This window comes from Lissotriton helveticus, chromosome 8, assembly GCF_964261635.1.
Source record: "Lissotriton helveticus chromosome 8, aLisHel1.1, whole genome shotgun sequence".
Classification (NCBI taxonomy): domain Eukaryota; kingdom Metazoa; phylum Chordata; class Amphibia; order Caudata; family Salamandridae; genus Lissotriton; species Lissotriton helveticus.
In genome coordinates, this window is record NC_136069.1 from 1339757640 (window position 1) to 1339776175 (window position 18536).

An 18536-nucleotide genomic window follows, 5' to 3' on the forward strand; every position below is an offset into this window, starting at 1 on the left:
TGCCAATACTTTTAACGTTCGCAAATGTAACACCTATAGCATTTGAAATGCAATATGTGTTGCATTTACGTGACTTAGATGTATTGATATTACAAATAACAATTGTTTTTATTTTTTTTAAATAATTAATACTTAAATAAAAGTTATTGTAATTTATAATGGCAATAGCTTAAACTTTTGTAAATAACGTTTGTGAAGATTATGTTCAGTGTATTTTATTATGACGAAAATCCAAGAACAGAAGTGAAATATTAACATATTTTTGTGACATTTGTAATAAAGCTTGAAACATTGAGAGAACATATTAGAACCAGTTGTTGTTGAATGGTTGCACAGATTGATGCTGTGGTGGCGCTGAGGTTGCGACAAGTGATGCTGTAGCGTTTAGTGATGCTGTGGTAGCGCATAGTGATGTTGTGGTGCCCCTGAGTGATGCTGTGGTGGTGCTGAGTGATGCTGTGGTGATGCGATAGATAGAGTGTAATTATGTGGCGTGTAACTATGTGGCACTGAGTGGTATTGTTTGGAGTGTATCTTGCATTGAGTGCATTGTAATTATGTAGTATATAATTATGTGTCACTGAGTGAAATTGTGTGGAGTGTGTCTTGCATTTAGTAGAGTGTAATTAAATGGTGTTTAATTATGTGGCACTTAGTGGTTTTTTGGAGTGTATGTTGCATTGAGTGCAGTGTAATTATGTGGCGTGTAATTATGTGGCACTGAGTGGTAGTTGGAGTGTATGTTGCATTGAGTGCAGTGTAATTATGTGGCGTGTAATTATGTGGCACTGAGTGGTATTTGGAGTGTATGTTGCATTAAGTACAGTGTAATTATGTGGCATGTAATTTTGTGGGACTGAGTGGTATTTGGAGTGTATGTCGCATTGAGTGCAGTGTAATTATGTGGTGTGTAATTATGTGGCCCTGAGTGGTATTTGGAGTGTATGTTGCGTTGAGAGCAGTGTAATTATGTAGCATGTAATTTTGTGGGACTGAGTGGTATTTGGAGTGTATGTTGCATTAAGTGCAGTGTAATTATGTGGCGTGTAATTATGTGGCACTGATGGGTATTTGGAGTGTATGTTGCATTGAGTGCAGTGTAATTATGTGGCGTGTAATTATGTGGCACTGAGTGGTATTTGGAGTGTATGTCGCTTTGAGTGCAGTGTAATTATGTGGCGTGTAATTATGTGGCACTGAGTGGTATTTGGAGTGTATGTTGCATTGAGTGCAGTGTAATTATGTGGCATGTAATTATGTGGCACTGAGTGGTATCTGGAATGTATGTTGCATTGAGTGCAGTGTAAAAACGAGATACCTGCCAGATTTTAGGTTAACCAATGATAAGGCAATGTTGTCCAACTGAACTTATTTGCATTTAAATCCGTCTTATGTTGATATCCCTAAAGACTGGCATGGAATAAACCCTCCTGGACCGGCATTGCCCCCACCCTCATTCTACACCAAGCATAATGCAAACTGCTTAAACTTTCACAATTCATTCACACACACAAAGCTATTGCCTTTACCAAGGCATTTTGGGCCTGGCTTGACAGACGAGAGGCGTACAGGGGCTGTTGTTACCTATCCCGCTCCTTTAGTGCTTCATTTCCAGGGCATGAGGGACTTTTTTACATATCAAAAGTGCACTGAGTTTTCCAACAATCAATTCCTTATCTCGTACATGGATTCTTTCTAAAAAAACATAATACCTTTCGTTGCAGCAGGCGCTTTTAATATTTTAATCGTGACTTCAAATCCAAGTCAGACCTAATGGCCAAAGCTTTTCCTACTAATAAACTATGGGGAAAACAAAAAGTGCCTATAATTACCTGGTTTCTAGAGAGCACTTGCCCCGTGAGCATCTGAATCCGTGAGTTTCTATCTGCACACTGATTTCTGCACTAGCTGCATTTCTGGAGAGCGTACATCACTAGTAGCCCGGGGTAAGCGAGGACGTGGAGGCGGAGCGGTTTCGCTTGGCAGCCGAGCTCGGTCTGGTTTCAGTTCTTCGTGAAGGGGCTGACTGGCTCCACCCTCATCACCGCCTCTCACGGCCCGGTGAGCTGCTTACAGTATACAAATTAAAATCAGAAAAATAAAGCGAGACAAAGAAGAAAAATATTTTCCAAAAACACACGGCACACCCTTACTGAGTGGGCTTGTGGGAACCATTTGCAGCAGCGTGGGCAGAGTGGGGGGGGAGTCGAATGAGGAGACAACAGACTACTCTGTGTGTAGTTGATTACTCGAACCAAGGAGGGCTTCTTTACATGAAAACCAACAGCTACATGACACAAGCACACGCTCACCTTTTGTTTTAGATAGGAAAAGATTAAATGATTTGTTCAGAATCACAGGATGTTGAGCCGATGCTGAGACTTTAACTTGGCACCCTAATTTCAAAGCCGGCTGCTTTGGCCGTTACGCCATATCCTGTTCCCTCTCACAGCAACCCCTGGCTGCGAGTGTGTGTGCTTCGTGATGCACACCCAGAGTAGCAGCCAACTACATTGAGGGAAAATGAGGCTTCGTGGGGTGCAATGGGCTCGTCACACCTCCAGTGCATAGTGCGTCTGCACCTGCTGCATGATTGATAGCAATACCCCATACGCGCCCCTCATTCACAACCCTTCTTACATACTGTGCCTTGACGCTGGAACTGCAGCAGCAGGGAACATGACCTTTACGCCACAGTCCACATTTTGCAAACCAGGCTGTTTATGTAACAAGCATGGTCAGGAAGGTGACCCTTGAAAGGAAGGCGGGGGTAGAGAATAGAAAAGGGCAGTTGTCCGTACGGGTCAATGGATGCGGCCTGTGACTGTCTGCTGTACAAAAGAGATATTTTGGCCCATGAAAGAAAGTAAATAAAAAGATGTGCGTGTAATTATAGAAAAATACAAAATTTATTAAGATTTAAAAGATCATATAAAGCTCAGATTTGTTGTCGGTATAACAGAAACATTGTGAAACATATACAAAACCAGACACGTGGCAAACACATAGAGGTTACATAAACACAAGAGTTCTAAAAACCATGTAAGAACTCCTCAAAGAGTGAGCACGATTCTTCTTCTTTTAGTGAGTTTGTTAGTCTCTACATTTGGCCCATGTGTGAATAAAGTGTTTTGTGTATTATAGATTGGATATTCAAAAGCTCAGTTAACACATTGTCCTGAGGATGACCATGTATTTATGACAACGGTCGAAACGCCGTTGACGCTACTGTGGCCACAAATTAAGGAGGACACATTGTTTTGTGTATAGGAGTTCTTACATGGTTTTTAGAACTCTTGTGTTTATGTAACCTCTATGTGTTTGCCAAAATTTTGTATTTTTCTATAATTACACGCACATCTTTTTATTTACTTTCTTTCATGGGCCAAAATATCTCTTTTTTTCTGCTTTTTTCATTATTAGTATTGTTATGATTTGTTAATGTTTGCTGTACACATCAGAACCCTTGGTTGCAGAAATTAATTCAGCCCCTGGTTCAGGTGGTTAGGGCTGCCCCTGTGGTGGTAAATATGTCTGCTGTACGGTACAGCCGCTGAGTGACGTAAGGCAGGCGCACACACTTCCACGCAGGCGCAGAGCGCTCTTTGCCGTTTCTTCGCTTGCTGATGTCGGAGAAGAGGCGACGGACAGAGAAAGAGCGGGGACCGGTGAGAAGGCGGGGGAGGTAGAGCAGAGAGAGGGAATAGAAGCGGGGAGCTTTGGGGTAAATAAAGAAACATGTGTGAAAGTTGCGGGGTGTGTGTGTGTGTGCGCGTGTGTCTGCATGTGTGTCTGTGTGTGATTGATTGCAGGAGGCTGACTTGCTCTGGAAGTGGGGCAGGAGATGTGCAGGGCGCATGGGTGTACATGCGCGCACACATACTGAAATCGCAAACGGCCCTGCGCGTGCCCATCTCCTGCGCGTGCACATTCCCAGCAAGTGGATAACAATAGAGGCTTCGCTGGACGCAGCGCTTCGCGCTGCTTACACCAGCTCGACCTAAAATCGGGGCCTCAATTGCAAATACAAGATTACGTTTTCACTCTCTTAGTACAACCAAAGGGCCTCATCTGCAGTTTGTAGAAAACTGAACATCCTCTTATTTCTGGAGGAAACCCAAAATACAAAGTACGATCCTCTGGCTGAGTTTCCTCCACTCTATGTTTATTGTTACAGTGGACATCCATCCAGTGGTTTCTACTCCATATTTAGGTTGTCCTGCAGTAAGTGTAGGGGTTCCAGTGCCCTGCAAACACAACATTAGCCTCTGAATCTGTTCTTACTTTATGCCTTTTGGGGCATCCACTAACATACTCTGATACTCTTCCTACAGAGGTATAACTTACAGTCTTAAGAAACAGTCCTCGGTGTATGAAATTTACTACATTTTTTCATATCCCTACGTTTGTATATTTCATGACTATGTAATGTGTACCCCTTTAGTGCTCATTTTAGAATTGGTTTAGAATTCGTTTATTCTCTTGTATAGTTTTTCCCTGATGTCATTTCTTCCTTCAGCCACCTGGGTAAACATTGGAATGACTGATGGTCTTATTTACTAACAGTTGTATCTTCAAGTTGTAACTTTGGTGTATAGATAAGTGTGGGAAATACACTTAAAATGTTTGCAACAAAAAAGAAAATACACTTGAATGGGTGTGAATGACTCCTTTAGCTACCCTGGGAACGCCCACAAGTGCAACTTAATGGGAAACCGAAGAATCCTTATGTTACTCAGACTTAAGTATGTAGAGTAGTCAGGGACTTGCAGCAGTTGACAATGTTGGTTTAATTTACGTAAGAGTAAGTTACGCAGTTTTACTGGAAGAACTCAGTCTTAATTCAGAAAACTTATTTTGAAAACTCATCTATAAAGTGTATTGTAAGGAACTGTGTGTTTAAATGGTGTTAGTGTGGCAATGTTTGAGTAAATAGCATTGTTTACATTCATCTGTTGAAAGCTGTTCTGTATAATTGCCTTCCTCAAAGTGCTTAATATAGCTTTATATGCTGCCATTGTGGGCTATCCCTACCATTAAAGGCCTGCTCCTTCGACGAGGGCCATTCCACGAGAGCAGACCTTTAAGGCCAGTTAAAGCCCAAATACGGGGTCTATAAACCTATGAGAAAATTCTGCCCCATTAGAATGTTCTAATTAAAAACACAAAGGCCTTTTGGACCTCGAGGGGGTTGATATCCCCCTTGGGCTCCGAAGCCTTTGTTCCACAGCTCTTGCTGTGAATGTTCTACAGCTAACAGTGCGTGCAGTTCAGCCAAGCCAGGGAGATCCAGGAGCTGAGCATCATTCAACTCTCTCTCCTTCTGAAGCCCTCGTGCCACTGAGCTACAGGAGGAAGCAAGGGTGAAGGCTGCCTGTGTCCTCCTGCATTGCCTCTGCCTTTCGCTTTAAATATGTTTTTAAGAGGCAGGGGAAAGAGAAAGGCAGAGGCTGTGTATTGGGACATTGAAATGTGGAGAGCAGCAGGCCTAAACCAGTTCATATATGGCACTGCTGTGCTTTTGTCTTCAATGGAGCTCTCAACATTCCAATATTCTAATAAAGAAGGTTTCGTAAATGTAAATGTATAACTGTTCAGCCCACGCTTTGTATTTGGTGGTGCTTATTTGCGTTCATATTATTAAATGGAGGTAAGGGTCCATTAGGATTTCTATAACTGAAAAATACAATTTCCATGAATAATCAAACTCATATGGCACTGGCAGCAAAAATGTGTCTGATTTACACTCATGACATCCCATTTATCACTGAAATAATTCTCCATGTACCCGAGAAACATAAGAGGTTTAGATAGATTTGAAATGTGCACAAATCTAGGGCCTTGACCCTCCATCGGGCAGTTGGTGCTCTCCAGGCGGTGTTCTCTTCATCAGGCTTTCTTGGGGACGGGACGAGGTGCTGTTTGACAATACAGTAGGCAGTATGATGTTGATATATTTGACTCAAAATAATTAATTTTCTGACATATATATGCTAGCATTGCAGTAGGATAAAATTCTGCTGATCAACAATGTACTGTTATGTGGTCTATTTTATTATGGATGCTGCTCTTCTTGGAGATAACATTAATATGTCCACTAGAAGGTGGTTGATGGCTACCCCACAGCCTGTAAAGGCCGCTATTTTACTTATTTATTTTTCAAATGTAAAGCATGGCCCTACGGGAATAGGAAAACTATAGATAATATAAAAAGAATAAAACTAATTTCATCAATGTAAAAGTAAAAGTTCACTTTCTGAAAAACGGTAAAGTGATTAACAGTAATTTGAAAATAAATCCTGCTCACTCATAATGTCATATGTAGGCTGTGGGGTTTTAGGTTTAAACCTATAATAACTGATAAAACCCCACTGAAAGATAAATAGCCCACACCAGTGAAAACATATAAACACTGAAAAACAACTGCACAACCACAAACTAAATGCCATTCAAAGAAAGGCAAAAGAGAGTGAAAGAGTTATTTTATTCTTCCTGAAGGTGTCAATACAATGTAACTTTGTTATACAAGCTAGCAGTAAGGAAGACTGGCTAACATTATTCTGCTTGAGTTTTGATCTTTAGGGATGCCACTAAAATATTGTTTCTTCTTCCTTTTACTTTTTTTTGTTTTGTGGCCTTTGGTCTAAAGATGCAGGGTTTAGTTTCATGTTTTAGGTCTAGTTTAATTATTTTATAAACTGTAGAGAATCAGAAAATATCAAACTCATATTTGATATTTTGGTTGCATTTGATTCTTTCACTGATAGGTAAAATGGCTGGTTTCATAACATTCTTTCCTAATATGTGTCATCACATTTACCCACAGAGAATGGGTAAAAACCCTTAATACATCAGACCATAGTTTCTAGTGGGTCAGTATTGATAGTAGGTGAATTGCCAACACCTCAGGCTTTAAACTTTCAATGCAAGGTATAGTGACAAGTATATATATCACCAAGCATCTGGGATAGTGGTGAAAACATGACAAAAGAACTTTTGGAAAGCATCAAACTCAGTGTCACTTGTAATGCTCTGCAAAAAAGGTTCTTTCCAAAGTTCAACAAAGATTAGAGTGATATTGTTTGTATTTGCAGTGATTCAGCTACGTATATAAAAAAGTTGTGTGACCTGTCAAAATTGATACCCGAGCTGAAGTGATTCCCTGTAGGAGATCCTTGCCACTTGTTAGATGGTATGCTGAAAGCATCTTTACCATCTTCAGAGTTAATGAGGGATGCTATTGACTTTTTAGTCCATTCTGGTGCACTGTTTTCTTATGCACAGCAACTAAAACGCAAATATTTATCATTTCGTGCTTTATGTGGCATCAAAGAAAGAGTCATCCCATCTGTGACCCTTAGCTGATGTTTCTCAGCCCAAGGGGCTATGAATGCTGAGAGGCCTTTTCACAGAAGATTACATGGGAAGGAAAGAGCGAGCGCACATGACCCAAAGACTCACTGAAGAAGTATTGTATGGTGTACTACAATAAGATTAATTTGCAAACATCTATTTGGACCTCATATACACTATAAGTACACAGTCTATATACCATGTTCTTTCAGTGCAGAAAGCAAGCAATAATAAAAGCAAAACGTTCCATAAACACCGGAAAAAAACTTTTTCCGTTGTTTTTCGTGGCGCGAAAATGTGTAACCACTGATAACAACAGTTTTTTAAGATATTGAAAACACTGAAAAAACCCCACCAGAATTTACCAAAAATAGAAACTGAAAACAGGAAAGCCTAGTCATATGATAACAAAGTATTTTTAATGTCATTAGAAGAGGGTTTAATTGTTGAGGGATGCTTTTTTAGGTGTCAGGGAGGTGAGGGCTTTTTAAAGGTTTTGTGGTGGGTAGAGGTAAAGGGATAGAGGTGTTTTTAGGGTTTAGGGGTAGGTAGAGGTAAGGTTTTTTAAGGTTCAGGAATGGGCCGAAGTAAAGGTGTTAATGGTGTTTAGGGTTTAGGGGCAGGTAGTGGTAGAGGTAAAGGTATAGGGAGATAAGGGGTACTTAAGAATCAGGTATGCGTGGAAGTAAAGGAAGATAAGGGTTTTTTGTGTTCAGGGGTGGGTAGAGGTAAAGTTTTTTAAGGGTTAATAAATATATTTATATTTAAAAAAGGGGATTTTGAGTTTATTTCAGATATAAAATCCATAAATCCACAATAAAAACATCATACATATGCCAAAAGACACTAGTGTCATCAGTCACAATATAAAGTGCCAATACACATAAAAGAAAGACAACAATCAAAGTTGCACAAGACATTCCCAGATCAATAAAAGCAATCTGTAGAGAGGCTTAGCCCCACTGGGATTCTGATCACTTATCCTAATTCAATACAAAAATCTTTAAAAGTATCTACATTGTAAAGACAAGAATCAAGTAAGTGAAGTGCAGGTGCTCATTAATGGGGCGGGCTTGAGTCAGTGTTTCAACATATAACAAACTGATAGGAGTAGGGAGAATATTAAGGTATATCCAAGGCCGTAGAAAGCTTCTAGTAGGTTACCACTTAGAATCTGTGAGATCTCCCATCATCTGCCCCAGATCTGTTGAAATACAATAGGTCGTGTTCAAGTGCAGAATACAGTGTGCAACAAGATCATAGCATAATTATGGATAGCTGGCAGGATCCTGTTGCTCATTCAACAAGTAAAAAATGCGGTTACAAATGAGCCAGGCTGCATGCAGATAGTTGGCCACTGCAACAAAACCACTTCTCTGGGGTCAGATCGTAAGGCTTGTAATGTGACTGAGTATTGACTAAAACCCAGGAGCTTGCATACAGGCTCAACGTGGTTGAGCATAGGCAGGAGAAAAGAAAGCCAAATGATGAAAGGTTTCATCTACTGAATTACAAAAGTGGCTCTTGCTAAAGCTATAATATCTCTCCCCTCATTTCACACAGTCACTGTTTACATGCAAGAACCCCTACCTCCATTTTAAATAGAGTTGCAATGCTAAACACGACGGAATAACATTATGAAATGACCCACAGGCAAGAATAAGCTTAATGAATCTGTCAGACATCCTGCCAGTCTGGTGGCTCAGTGGACTAATGCGGCCATTGCAGGGGCCTGTGTTTGACCTCATGGTAACAGGTTCAAATCCCAGCGGGTACACTCAGCCTTTCATCCATCTGAGGTTGATAAAATGAGTTCCATTGAGTTAGGTAACAATGAACATCTGTTATTCAGCGCCAAGAGATCTCTGGGTGAACGTGCGCTTTACAAATACACGTTTTGTTATGTTATGTTATTCCTTCAGTTCTCGCAACCTTAGATACTCCTTGAAATATTCTTTGATCAAATTGCGAGAAACTGACTATTCTGCATCGGGAGTGCGAGGGCCTGCTGGTCTCATAGAACATACATTTTATGTAAGCAAACTAGGGAATCCTTTCATAACCAGCAGATCTTAAATGTACCTTTAGTCAGTATTATTCCAGCCTGTCTGTAGACCAGAGCTTGTACCAGTACAAAATGGGTCTGAGCATCAAGCTGAAATTGATCGGATAAATACTAACATCTAAGAGTTGGGGAAGGCGGGGAGCGCTTTTGGGGAGCTTTAATAGACTCCTGATGAACCTATATTCTGCCTTACTAAGCTCATCGACCCTTGCATAACCCCATAGCTCTGACCCATACATGGCTGAGGTTTTTGCTTTTGGATTGTCAATCTACACTGCAGGAGCGAGGGAACAGTCCTTTGCTTTCTTACGCAGTTTGATCACAGCACAATCTTGCTGCTGAAGTTTCAGGGTGCTCTTACCAATATGCATGGACCAGTTCAGCTTGTGTGTCAGCCAAACCCCTAAGTACACACACTCTTGCTCCAAAGCAGCTCCCTGCACTAATGTGTTAGCTCTTCCTGTTTTGTAGGGGTTGAATACCATGAACTTGGTTTTGTTAATGTTAAATTCAGGGCCTCCATCACTACAAAATCTTAGAAAGCGATCTACTATTGCCTGCAGGCCACACAAGGTTTTGGATATTAAGGGCATGTCTTCTGCAAATCGCAAAGTGGAGATTTTGTGAGGGCCCAGTTTTGGAGCATCATTGCCCGGAAAATCAAGTGCTTTTTCTACAGATTACCGGATATGTTAGAAAAGAGGTATTTACTTGCTGAGCTATCTCGATCTCTCAGGGTAACAGAGAACAATCAACTAGTTCCTATTAAGGGTATAATAAGCTTTCAGAAAACAATGGTATCATTATACTTCTTCACCATGTGATACTCTCTGATATTCATAAAAGGTAGAATATCTTTGCCTACATGGAAGATCCCAGAACAAATCTTTAGAAAATGTAATTTTTCTCAAACGATTCAAATAAAAGGAAACATACCCAAAATGCAATATTTAGTGTTGTTTTTATCCAATTTGCCAAAATGTTAACTCAACACTACATTTGACTGAGAACAACACTTAAAATAGTGTATACTACATATAATAAATCAGGAAATGGTGCCCCAATGCAAAACAAAGTCCATAGTAAAATGTAAACCTGCTCCTTTAAGAACATTGGAAGACCTCACTATCCCATCATGCCATGCACGGTGTCAGTTAGGGAGTTTGGTTTTTTTCCACACTGTGAGGAAGATCCTCAATATGATCCAACTTTATTTAAAGCTATATAAAGCTATATATTGCTGTTAACACCAACATTTTTGTTGATTTCTGGCTCAAAAACCTCATCTTGACACATCTTTCTAAGGTGAAGAGAGATTTTCCCTTCCTTTCCTTGGAGGTGTTCATCTCCCTGTTGTATATGACTACTGTGCCAGCTCTTTTGCCCAATCTGTGGAGAGAATATGTTGAGGAATGATGTCCACGATGTCTGTGTGGTTTGTCTTCTCGATTACTCCTCCATTAAAAATTCTGGGATTTGTTAAAATATGTTTTATAGAATGCTGAAAGACAAGAATGGGGTTTGAATCAGAGCTAAGTTAAGTGGAAACTGGGTGAAGAATGTTACCGGCTGCAGGCACTTTTACTTGTGGCAGGAGATACCACCATTCCACCTTCTCTTCCTCTCAGGAGGCCACTTGCACTACTTCTATAGGTAAGTGGACAGCAACTTGCCATTACCAGCACTCCGGATCAGGGTCCAAACATTCAACATCAAACCATATATACATTGAGGCAAATTATGGATTAACCCCCCAAAAGAAAAACTAAAGAATTTCATGGAAGTTATTAAAGAATGAATATTATCTTCTGATACCCTGATAGGTATAGCAAGAACTCTGCACACCTATCTATTGTGGATATTTTTATGAAGTCTGTGTGACATGTTCTTGCCTCAGGTTGAAATCATGGACCCTAACTAGCACAACAAGAGATGTTAGAGTTACCATTCAATGCACCATTTCTTTTGCGATCTCAGTTCGAAGAGGAAATTCAAAAGATAAAATCAGAAGCTGAGACTTTAAAGTATGTTGGGCTTGAAAGAGAAAGGAATTTCTTTGTATTCAATTTAGATCCTTCAGCAGGGGTAAATAGCATTCATACTTTCCTTTCTTGTAAAGGCAACACCTAGAGCAGAAACAACAGAAGTTGCAGCAGCTCTTTCAGAGACCAAAACACTTCTCTGGGGAAAGGTAGTGGTTGATGACTTTTTGCTGCCTTCAGGAAGGCTCCAACAGAGCAATGATTCCTTCAGTCTGCCACCACCAACAATTTCGCTGGTGAATGGGCGCATGTCCAACCTCTGCCTGGATTTCAGATTGTCTAGCTCTCCACCTCCGATTTCACTTAGGGGTTCAAAACCTGCATTATTGGACTGACGGGTTCAGGAGACATTGACAGTCCTAGAGAAAGTTGAGCTAGAACCAATGCCCAGACTTCCATGGGACAAAGCAATCTATTTGTGGTATTTCTTTACTAAAAAAGGCAGGCCACAAGCATGAGTCCTGTCCTATTTTACATTTAAAGAAGGTGAACTAATGGGTGAAGAGAGAAAAATTCAAGATGATGGCCCTTCATCAATTTTTTTCTCTATCTTCAGCAAGGCAGTTGGATATGTGTTGTAGGTTTGCAGGGCGCTAATTTCATGTATCTATATGCACAAGTCACAGTTTTTTTCTAAGGTTCAAGATTGACAAAAAGCACTATCAATAAATAATAGTCCTTTTGGTCTAAAGTTAGCTTCCCAAGCTTTTTTAGAAGTTGTGCCCTTAGTACCAGCATACCTCCGCAAGAATAGCATGCTTTTATTCATATCTTAGTTTAGTAACAATGGGGTAACCCAGTATCCCTCAGAACCTGGGCAATCGTATGCAAAACACAGGCAATTCTGATGAATGGAAATAACTATCTCTTGAGAAAGAGACATTTCCTTTGTTTGTGTTTAGGACCACTCCTAAGGATGGAATTGTTTATGTAGAAGTTAACACTGATTTCTGTATATTCTGGTGAAGAAGCAATTTGAAATGTAGATCTCCTATCAACAAAAGGCCTGAACTAGTTTGGGATAAGAGAAAGCTTTGATCAACCAGTTGTCAAGATATGAATAAAAAAACAACAGTTGGTTCAGTCGGGTGAAACTTATTTCTTTAAACCATTAAACAAATCATTGGTTTACTCTTAAAAACAGTTACTCAAAGGAACACACACATAGACCTTTTGTAGAAAGTTGCTTTTTTAGTGTCTAGTACATCTGCCAGAAATTTGAATGAGCTTCAAGCTCTTTGTACTGATGAGCTGTACACATTTTCCATTATGACAGAGTGTAATTAAGAACAGCTTCTTTGTTTCTTCCGGAAGTTGTTTCGGAAAATGAACATCTTGACACTTTGCTGCCCATGATGGCATAGTGCAGCCTTCCAGTGTTTTTTAAGGAGCAGGGTTGAATTTTACTGAGTATTGTTTTATACTGGGGCACCATTGTTAGTTTTATTTCATGTAATATACACTGGGTGAAGTGGTGTTGCAAATGTACTCTTGATTTAAGCATTTTCGCTGAGTGGATTTTAAACAAGTTAGTAAATCTTGCCTTTTTGTGCATGTTTCATTATATTTTATTGGTTCGGGAAACATTACATTTTCTAAAAACGTGTGTCTGGATCTGGCACATTGATAGCAATATTAACAATATTAATTCAAAGGCTCTACCCATAGTAAAATAACCTTGCATTAGAAGAAGGTAACTTTTACATTCTTTTTTCTTCCTTCTTTCGATAAGGTAAACTGTGGATTTCCGACGTTCTTCCATGGCTTAACTGAAGGAAATTATTATTTCCAACAATTTTGAGGAATTCTGTGCACCAGGAGGGTTGTGAATGAAACACGTCACATTGGTGCAACAGTGTCTGCTTCTTTAAATGCACTTTTCAAAAAGACGATGCTTTCTAACAGAAAATTAGGAATTCCGAAGTTAATGCCTGTTTCTAATTTTAACCTAGGTATTGACACACAAATGAATCAATTGGTATTGAATAATGCAAACTCCTCGCACGGTCTTTGAAATAAAATATGACCTGTATTATTACTCAGTCTGTGAAAATCTTTCACTCATTAAAATGAGACTATTTTTTCTGTTCTCAGTGATCTTACAAATTTCATGATCAGCGGCCCAATTATCGCGATGGAGATTTTAGGAGACGAGTCAGTCTGTGCTTGGAGGAAGTTATTGGGCCCTACAAACTCAAGTACTGCTCGAAGTGAGGCACCAAACTCAATCAGAGCCAAATTTGGCACAGATGGCACCAAAAATGCTGCTCATGGATCTGATAGTGTGGCATCAGCCGCACGTGTAAGTATAGACTCGGTTTTTATTTTGTGTTGCAAATCGGATGTTTTCTAATTAAGGTAAATACATGGGGATCATAAATGAGTGAAATTGTGTGCAGATTTAAAGGTCAGCAAGAAGAGTTCCTGTATATTTACAATATATTCTCTACATTTTTAAATGTTACGTATGTTGTTATTCCCAAAGCATGTAGCAGCACAAAGATATTAGTCCACTTCGGACAGGTTACAATTTTCATTAACATATACGTGTCCATAGTCCGTCTTCACTGTTGAAGCCCCAGATGAAGGTAGAGGATAACCCCATCCACTTTGGAAGATGATTAGCAGCCTGATTCATCATTCACCCGTTTTGCGAGCCCCTAATAGCGATTCATAGCGAATCGCTATTAAGGACTCGCAAAACGGTATTCATGTAGGAATTGCTAAATAAATAGCGATTCCTACACATTCCTTATTTGCGAGTAGCAAATTGCTAATCGCAAATAAGGAATACTCCCCATTCATTCCTATGGGCCAAAAGGCCCATAGGAATGAATGGGGAGTATTCCTTATTTGCGATTAGCAATTTGCTACTCGCAAATAAGATAGCGATTTAAAGGGTGCCAGGGGTGTCCAAAGGACACCCTGTAGCACCCCTTAAATGCACATTTGAACAGGTGTTGCGCACACACATGTCCAAAGGACATGTGTGTGTGTAACATGCAAAAGAAAAAAATGCACTAAAGTGCTTTTTACACTATTTTCGCAATTTACCACCAAGTCAGACTTGGTGGTAAATTGCGACCAAATATTGCGATTTCTAAATTTCTAATTGGTTGATGAATTGCATTTAAGGAATCTCTATTAGAGATTCCTTAAATCCAATTCCTCGCAAATATGCGATTTCGGTAATAGAGATTTTTGCATTTGGGATGATGAATCCCAAATGCAAAAATCGCACTCGCAAAGGGCCAGATTCTCAGAATCTGGCCCTTTGCGAGCGCAAATCAGCTTGATGAATCAGGCTGTTGATTCCTTAGAGTAGCTTCATCCACTCACTTACTTTTTTAGAGTTATATGAAAAAATCATTCTACTCTCAGATCAGAAAAGATATAGGCCTAGATGTATCAAGCTTTTTGCGATTCGTTAAGGCCGAAATTCGCAGAATTTCGGCCTTAACGAATCGCAAACGGACATTTTGCATCTTTTGGGATGTATGAGAAATTAGCAAAATAAGGAATCGCAAATAATTGCGATTCCTTATTTTGCATAAGCATTTAAGGAATCGCTATTTTGCGATTCCTTAAATGCCATGTATGAAACATTTTTACATTGCGAATTCAGGTTAAGGAATCGCAAATTAACACCAATTTGAGGTTTGTGTTAATTTGCAATATCCTTTCAAAAAACAAAATATGACAATTTTGAAGGTGGCATGTGACACACATACATGCCCATAGGGCATGTATGTGCGCCATATGCACACACATGTAAGTTTCAGGGGTGCAGCAGGGTGTCCATGAGACACCCCTGCACCCTTGAAATAATTCTCAAATTGCGATTAGCAAATTGCGAATTCGCAATTTGAGAATTACTTAACAATCATTCCTATGGGCCTCCTGGACCATAGGAATGCATGGGAAATTATTCCTTATTTACGAATTCGCAAAATGCGAATTCGCAAATAAGGAATAATAAGGATTCTCTAAAAAAAGCGATTTTTTTACATACATTCCATTTTGCGAATTCTAAATAGCGATTCGCTAAAAATCGCTATTTAAGATTCGCAAAATGGAATCTTGATACATCTAGGCCTTAATGTATAGAGAAACAAAAATGAAACATTCAAAATTTGATGAATTCGATTTTCTATCTATATTGGTTAAAATTAATTTCTATCGCACATTTTCTTTCAGTTAATGTGTGCCCATCCAGGGCTTGATTTCAAACAAATGTATTTAAATTATATGTGGTGCAACAAATATGTAGGTTTTGCAGTATAATTATATACTTCAAAATTAATGGGTTTATTATAACTATTTTAAGTGGTATGTGGTGACTATAATCCATTACAGAAGGAGATTGGCATCATGCAGATATATATTTTTTGAAGACATTTTAAGATATTTCAAAATGGCTTCCATGATCATCAAGAATGTGCAAGCAACTCAATTTGCAGTCTCTCGTTTATGTTTTAGTCCTATGCAGCTGCCCAATGAGATTTTCATGTAATACAAGGTGTAATGAAAAAGGTTGAAACTGACATTAAGAAAGTCCAAGTGGCTGAAACGGGTTTGTCGGTTTGTTGTAAGCAAACAATAAATATTGATAATCAGCTTGGGAGTACGCAACGTTTCTTTGGAGTTGATCAAATATATATTCCCTTATCAAACCCTTTCCCCTAAATTCAACTATCCCTAAATATTCTCTTACCACCTAATACCCCTATCCACCTCTAAAATCTAAAAACACCTTTACAACCCAATACCCTTAACCACCCCTAAATCCTAATTATACCCTTACCGCCCAATACCCTTCCCCACCCCTAAACCTTAAACATTCTTACCACCCAATACCTCTACCCACCCCTAAACTTTAAAAACATCCTTTCCACACAATATCCTTAACCATACCTAAAACACACTTACCACCCAATACTGCTACACACTCCATAATCCTAAAAACACCCGTACCACCCAATACCCTTACCCACCCTTAAACCAGTGCTTAATTTGTAAAAATATATGTGCCAGGGCTGTCATCAGGAAACCTTTGAAACTTGCACCAGTCATTGCCCCGGCCATTGCTGCCGGTGGCAGTACAAACACAACTACGAACATTACACTCCTTCAATTCTGCGCCTCAGACTATTCCAGGCCTCCAAAGCTATAAGAATGGCTTGGGTGGCCGGTATTAGTCATTTTGATGTATACAGGATTCATAAACAACTGTGTTTTTTAAAGATGAGCACAACAGCAAACAGCACACCTTCATGTGGCAGACTGTCATAAGTCCCAGTGTTGGCAAATAAGTGACTGTGCCGAGCACCGGAAACCACCTGCTTAAATTAAGCACTACCCTAAACCCTATTAAACCATTACCATCCAATACCATTACCCACCGCAAACCCTAGAAACTCCTTTACCACCCATTATCCTTATGCACCCCTAAACCCTAAAAACACCCTTACCATCCAATACCCTTATACACCCATAAATCCTAAAAACACCCTTTTCCACCCACTACCTTTACCTACCCCTGAACCCTTAAAACGCCTCTTCCCTAAATCCTTATATATATATGGCTCTCACGATGTGATCAAACGCATTATTGGTGACAAAAAAATAAATAGTGAACACGGACCTTGAGTGTGGGTGCCTGGTGTTTTAAAGAATAACCAGACAATCATTATATATATATATATATATATATATATATATATATATATATATATATATATATATATATATATATATATATATATATATATATATATATATATATATTCAACAACGTTTAACTCCCGGAGGAAGAAAAAAACTTTGGTCACACCTGAAAACTCTGCTTCTGCTTCTTTTATTGACGGAAATTCAGCAGCTTGTGGCACAATTCCAACATGTTTCGTTCCACCCTGGAACTTCTTCAAAGGTATGCCTCGCTCTAAAAACAAACCACAGTCCGGTGTTCTAAATTCATTTCGTTTGCCTCCAATGGCATACTTTTATGGAATCACTTCCGTTTTGAAATGTATTGTGGGACTTGTGGTTGTACATTTGTCTCAGTCATTTTGTTTCACAGTCTGATTTTTTCAAGTCTCTTCTCCTTTATTTGGTCTGTCTCCAATAGCGTTCGTTTTCCGTGATGACTTTGGTTTTGGACACCTGCTCGGACCTGTGATTCAAAAAGGCTGTTAATAGTTGCAACCCTCCAGTGGGTAGAGCATTATGCTGTTGTCCTTATCGGCACTTGGTTGCACATTTGTCCATCAATGTAGGCAGAGAGTTTTCCCCGGTCAGTCTGCATTTGAAACTGACTCCAAAACCAATACCGAGATCCAGTCCTCGGCGGCACCACTCCCCCTATTTTCGGATCACCGAGTCCAACCGGATGGTTCACGGCGGGAGAGCTGAGGCGCTCTTGTGGCGGTGTTTGACCTTCGGCAGAACCACGCCGATATGTATTTCAACAACGTTTAACTCCCGGAGGAAGAAAAAACTTTGGTCACACCTGAAAACTCTGCTTCTGCTTCTTTTATTGACGGAAATTCAGCAGCTTGTGGCACAATTCCAACATGTTCGTTCCACCCTGGAACTTCTTCAAAGGTATGCCTCGCTCTAAAAACAAACCACTGTCCGGTGTTCTAAATTCATTTCGTTTGCCTCCAATGGCATACTTTTATGGAATCACTTCCGTTTTGAAATGTATTGTGGGACTTGTGGTTGTACATTTGTCTCAGTCATTTTGTTTCACAGTCTGATTTTTCCAAGTCTCTTCTCCTTTATTTGGTGTGTCTCCAATAGCGTTCGTTTTCCGTGATGACTTTGGTTTTGGACACCTGCTCGGACCTGTGATTCAAAAAGGCTGTTAATAATTGCAACCCTCCAGTGGGTAGAGCATTATGCTGTTGTCCTTATTATATACATATATATATATATATATATATATATATATATATATATATATATATATATATATATATATATATATATATATATATATATATATATATATATATATATATATATATATATATATATATATATATATATATATATATATATATAATATAATATTT

At 39.3% G+C, this 18536-nt stretch overlaps 1 protein-coding gene across 2 annotated transcripts in view; it reads left to right on the forward strand.

Moving 5' to 3' along the window:
- Window positions 1–18536, forward strand: part of NME7 (NME/NM23 family member 7) — a 634381-nt gene that overhangs the window by 308176 nt on the left and 307669 nt on the right. For both annotated transcript variants that reach the window (XM_078658324.1, XM_078658323.1), the window contains exon 6: window positions 13555–13762. In XM_078658324.1, the coding sequence (XP_078514450.1) occupies window positions 13555–13762 (208 nt within the window). The remainder of the gene's footprint in view (window positions 1–13554; window positions 13763–18536) is intronic.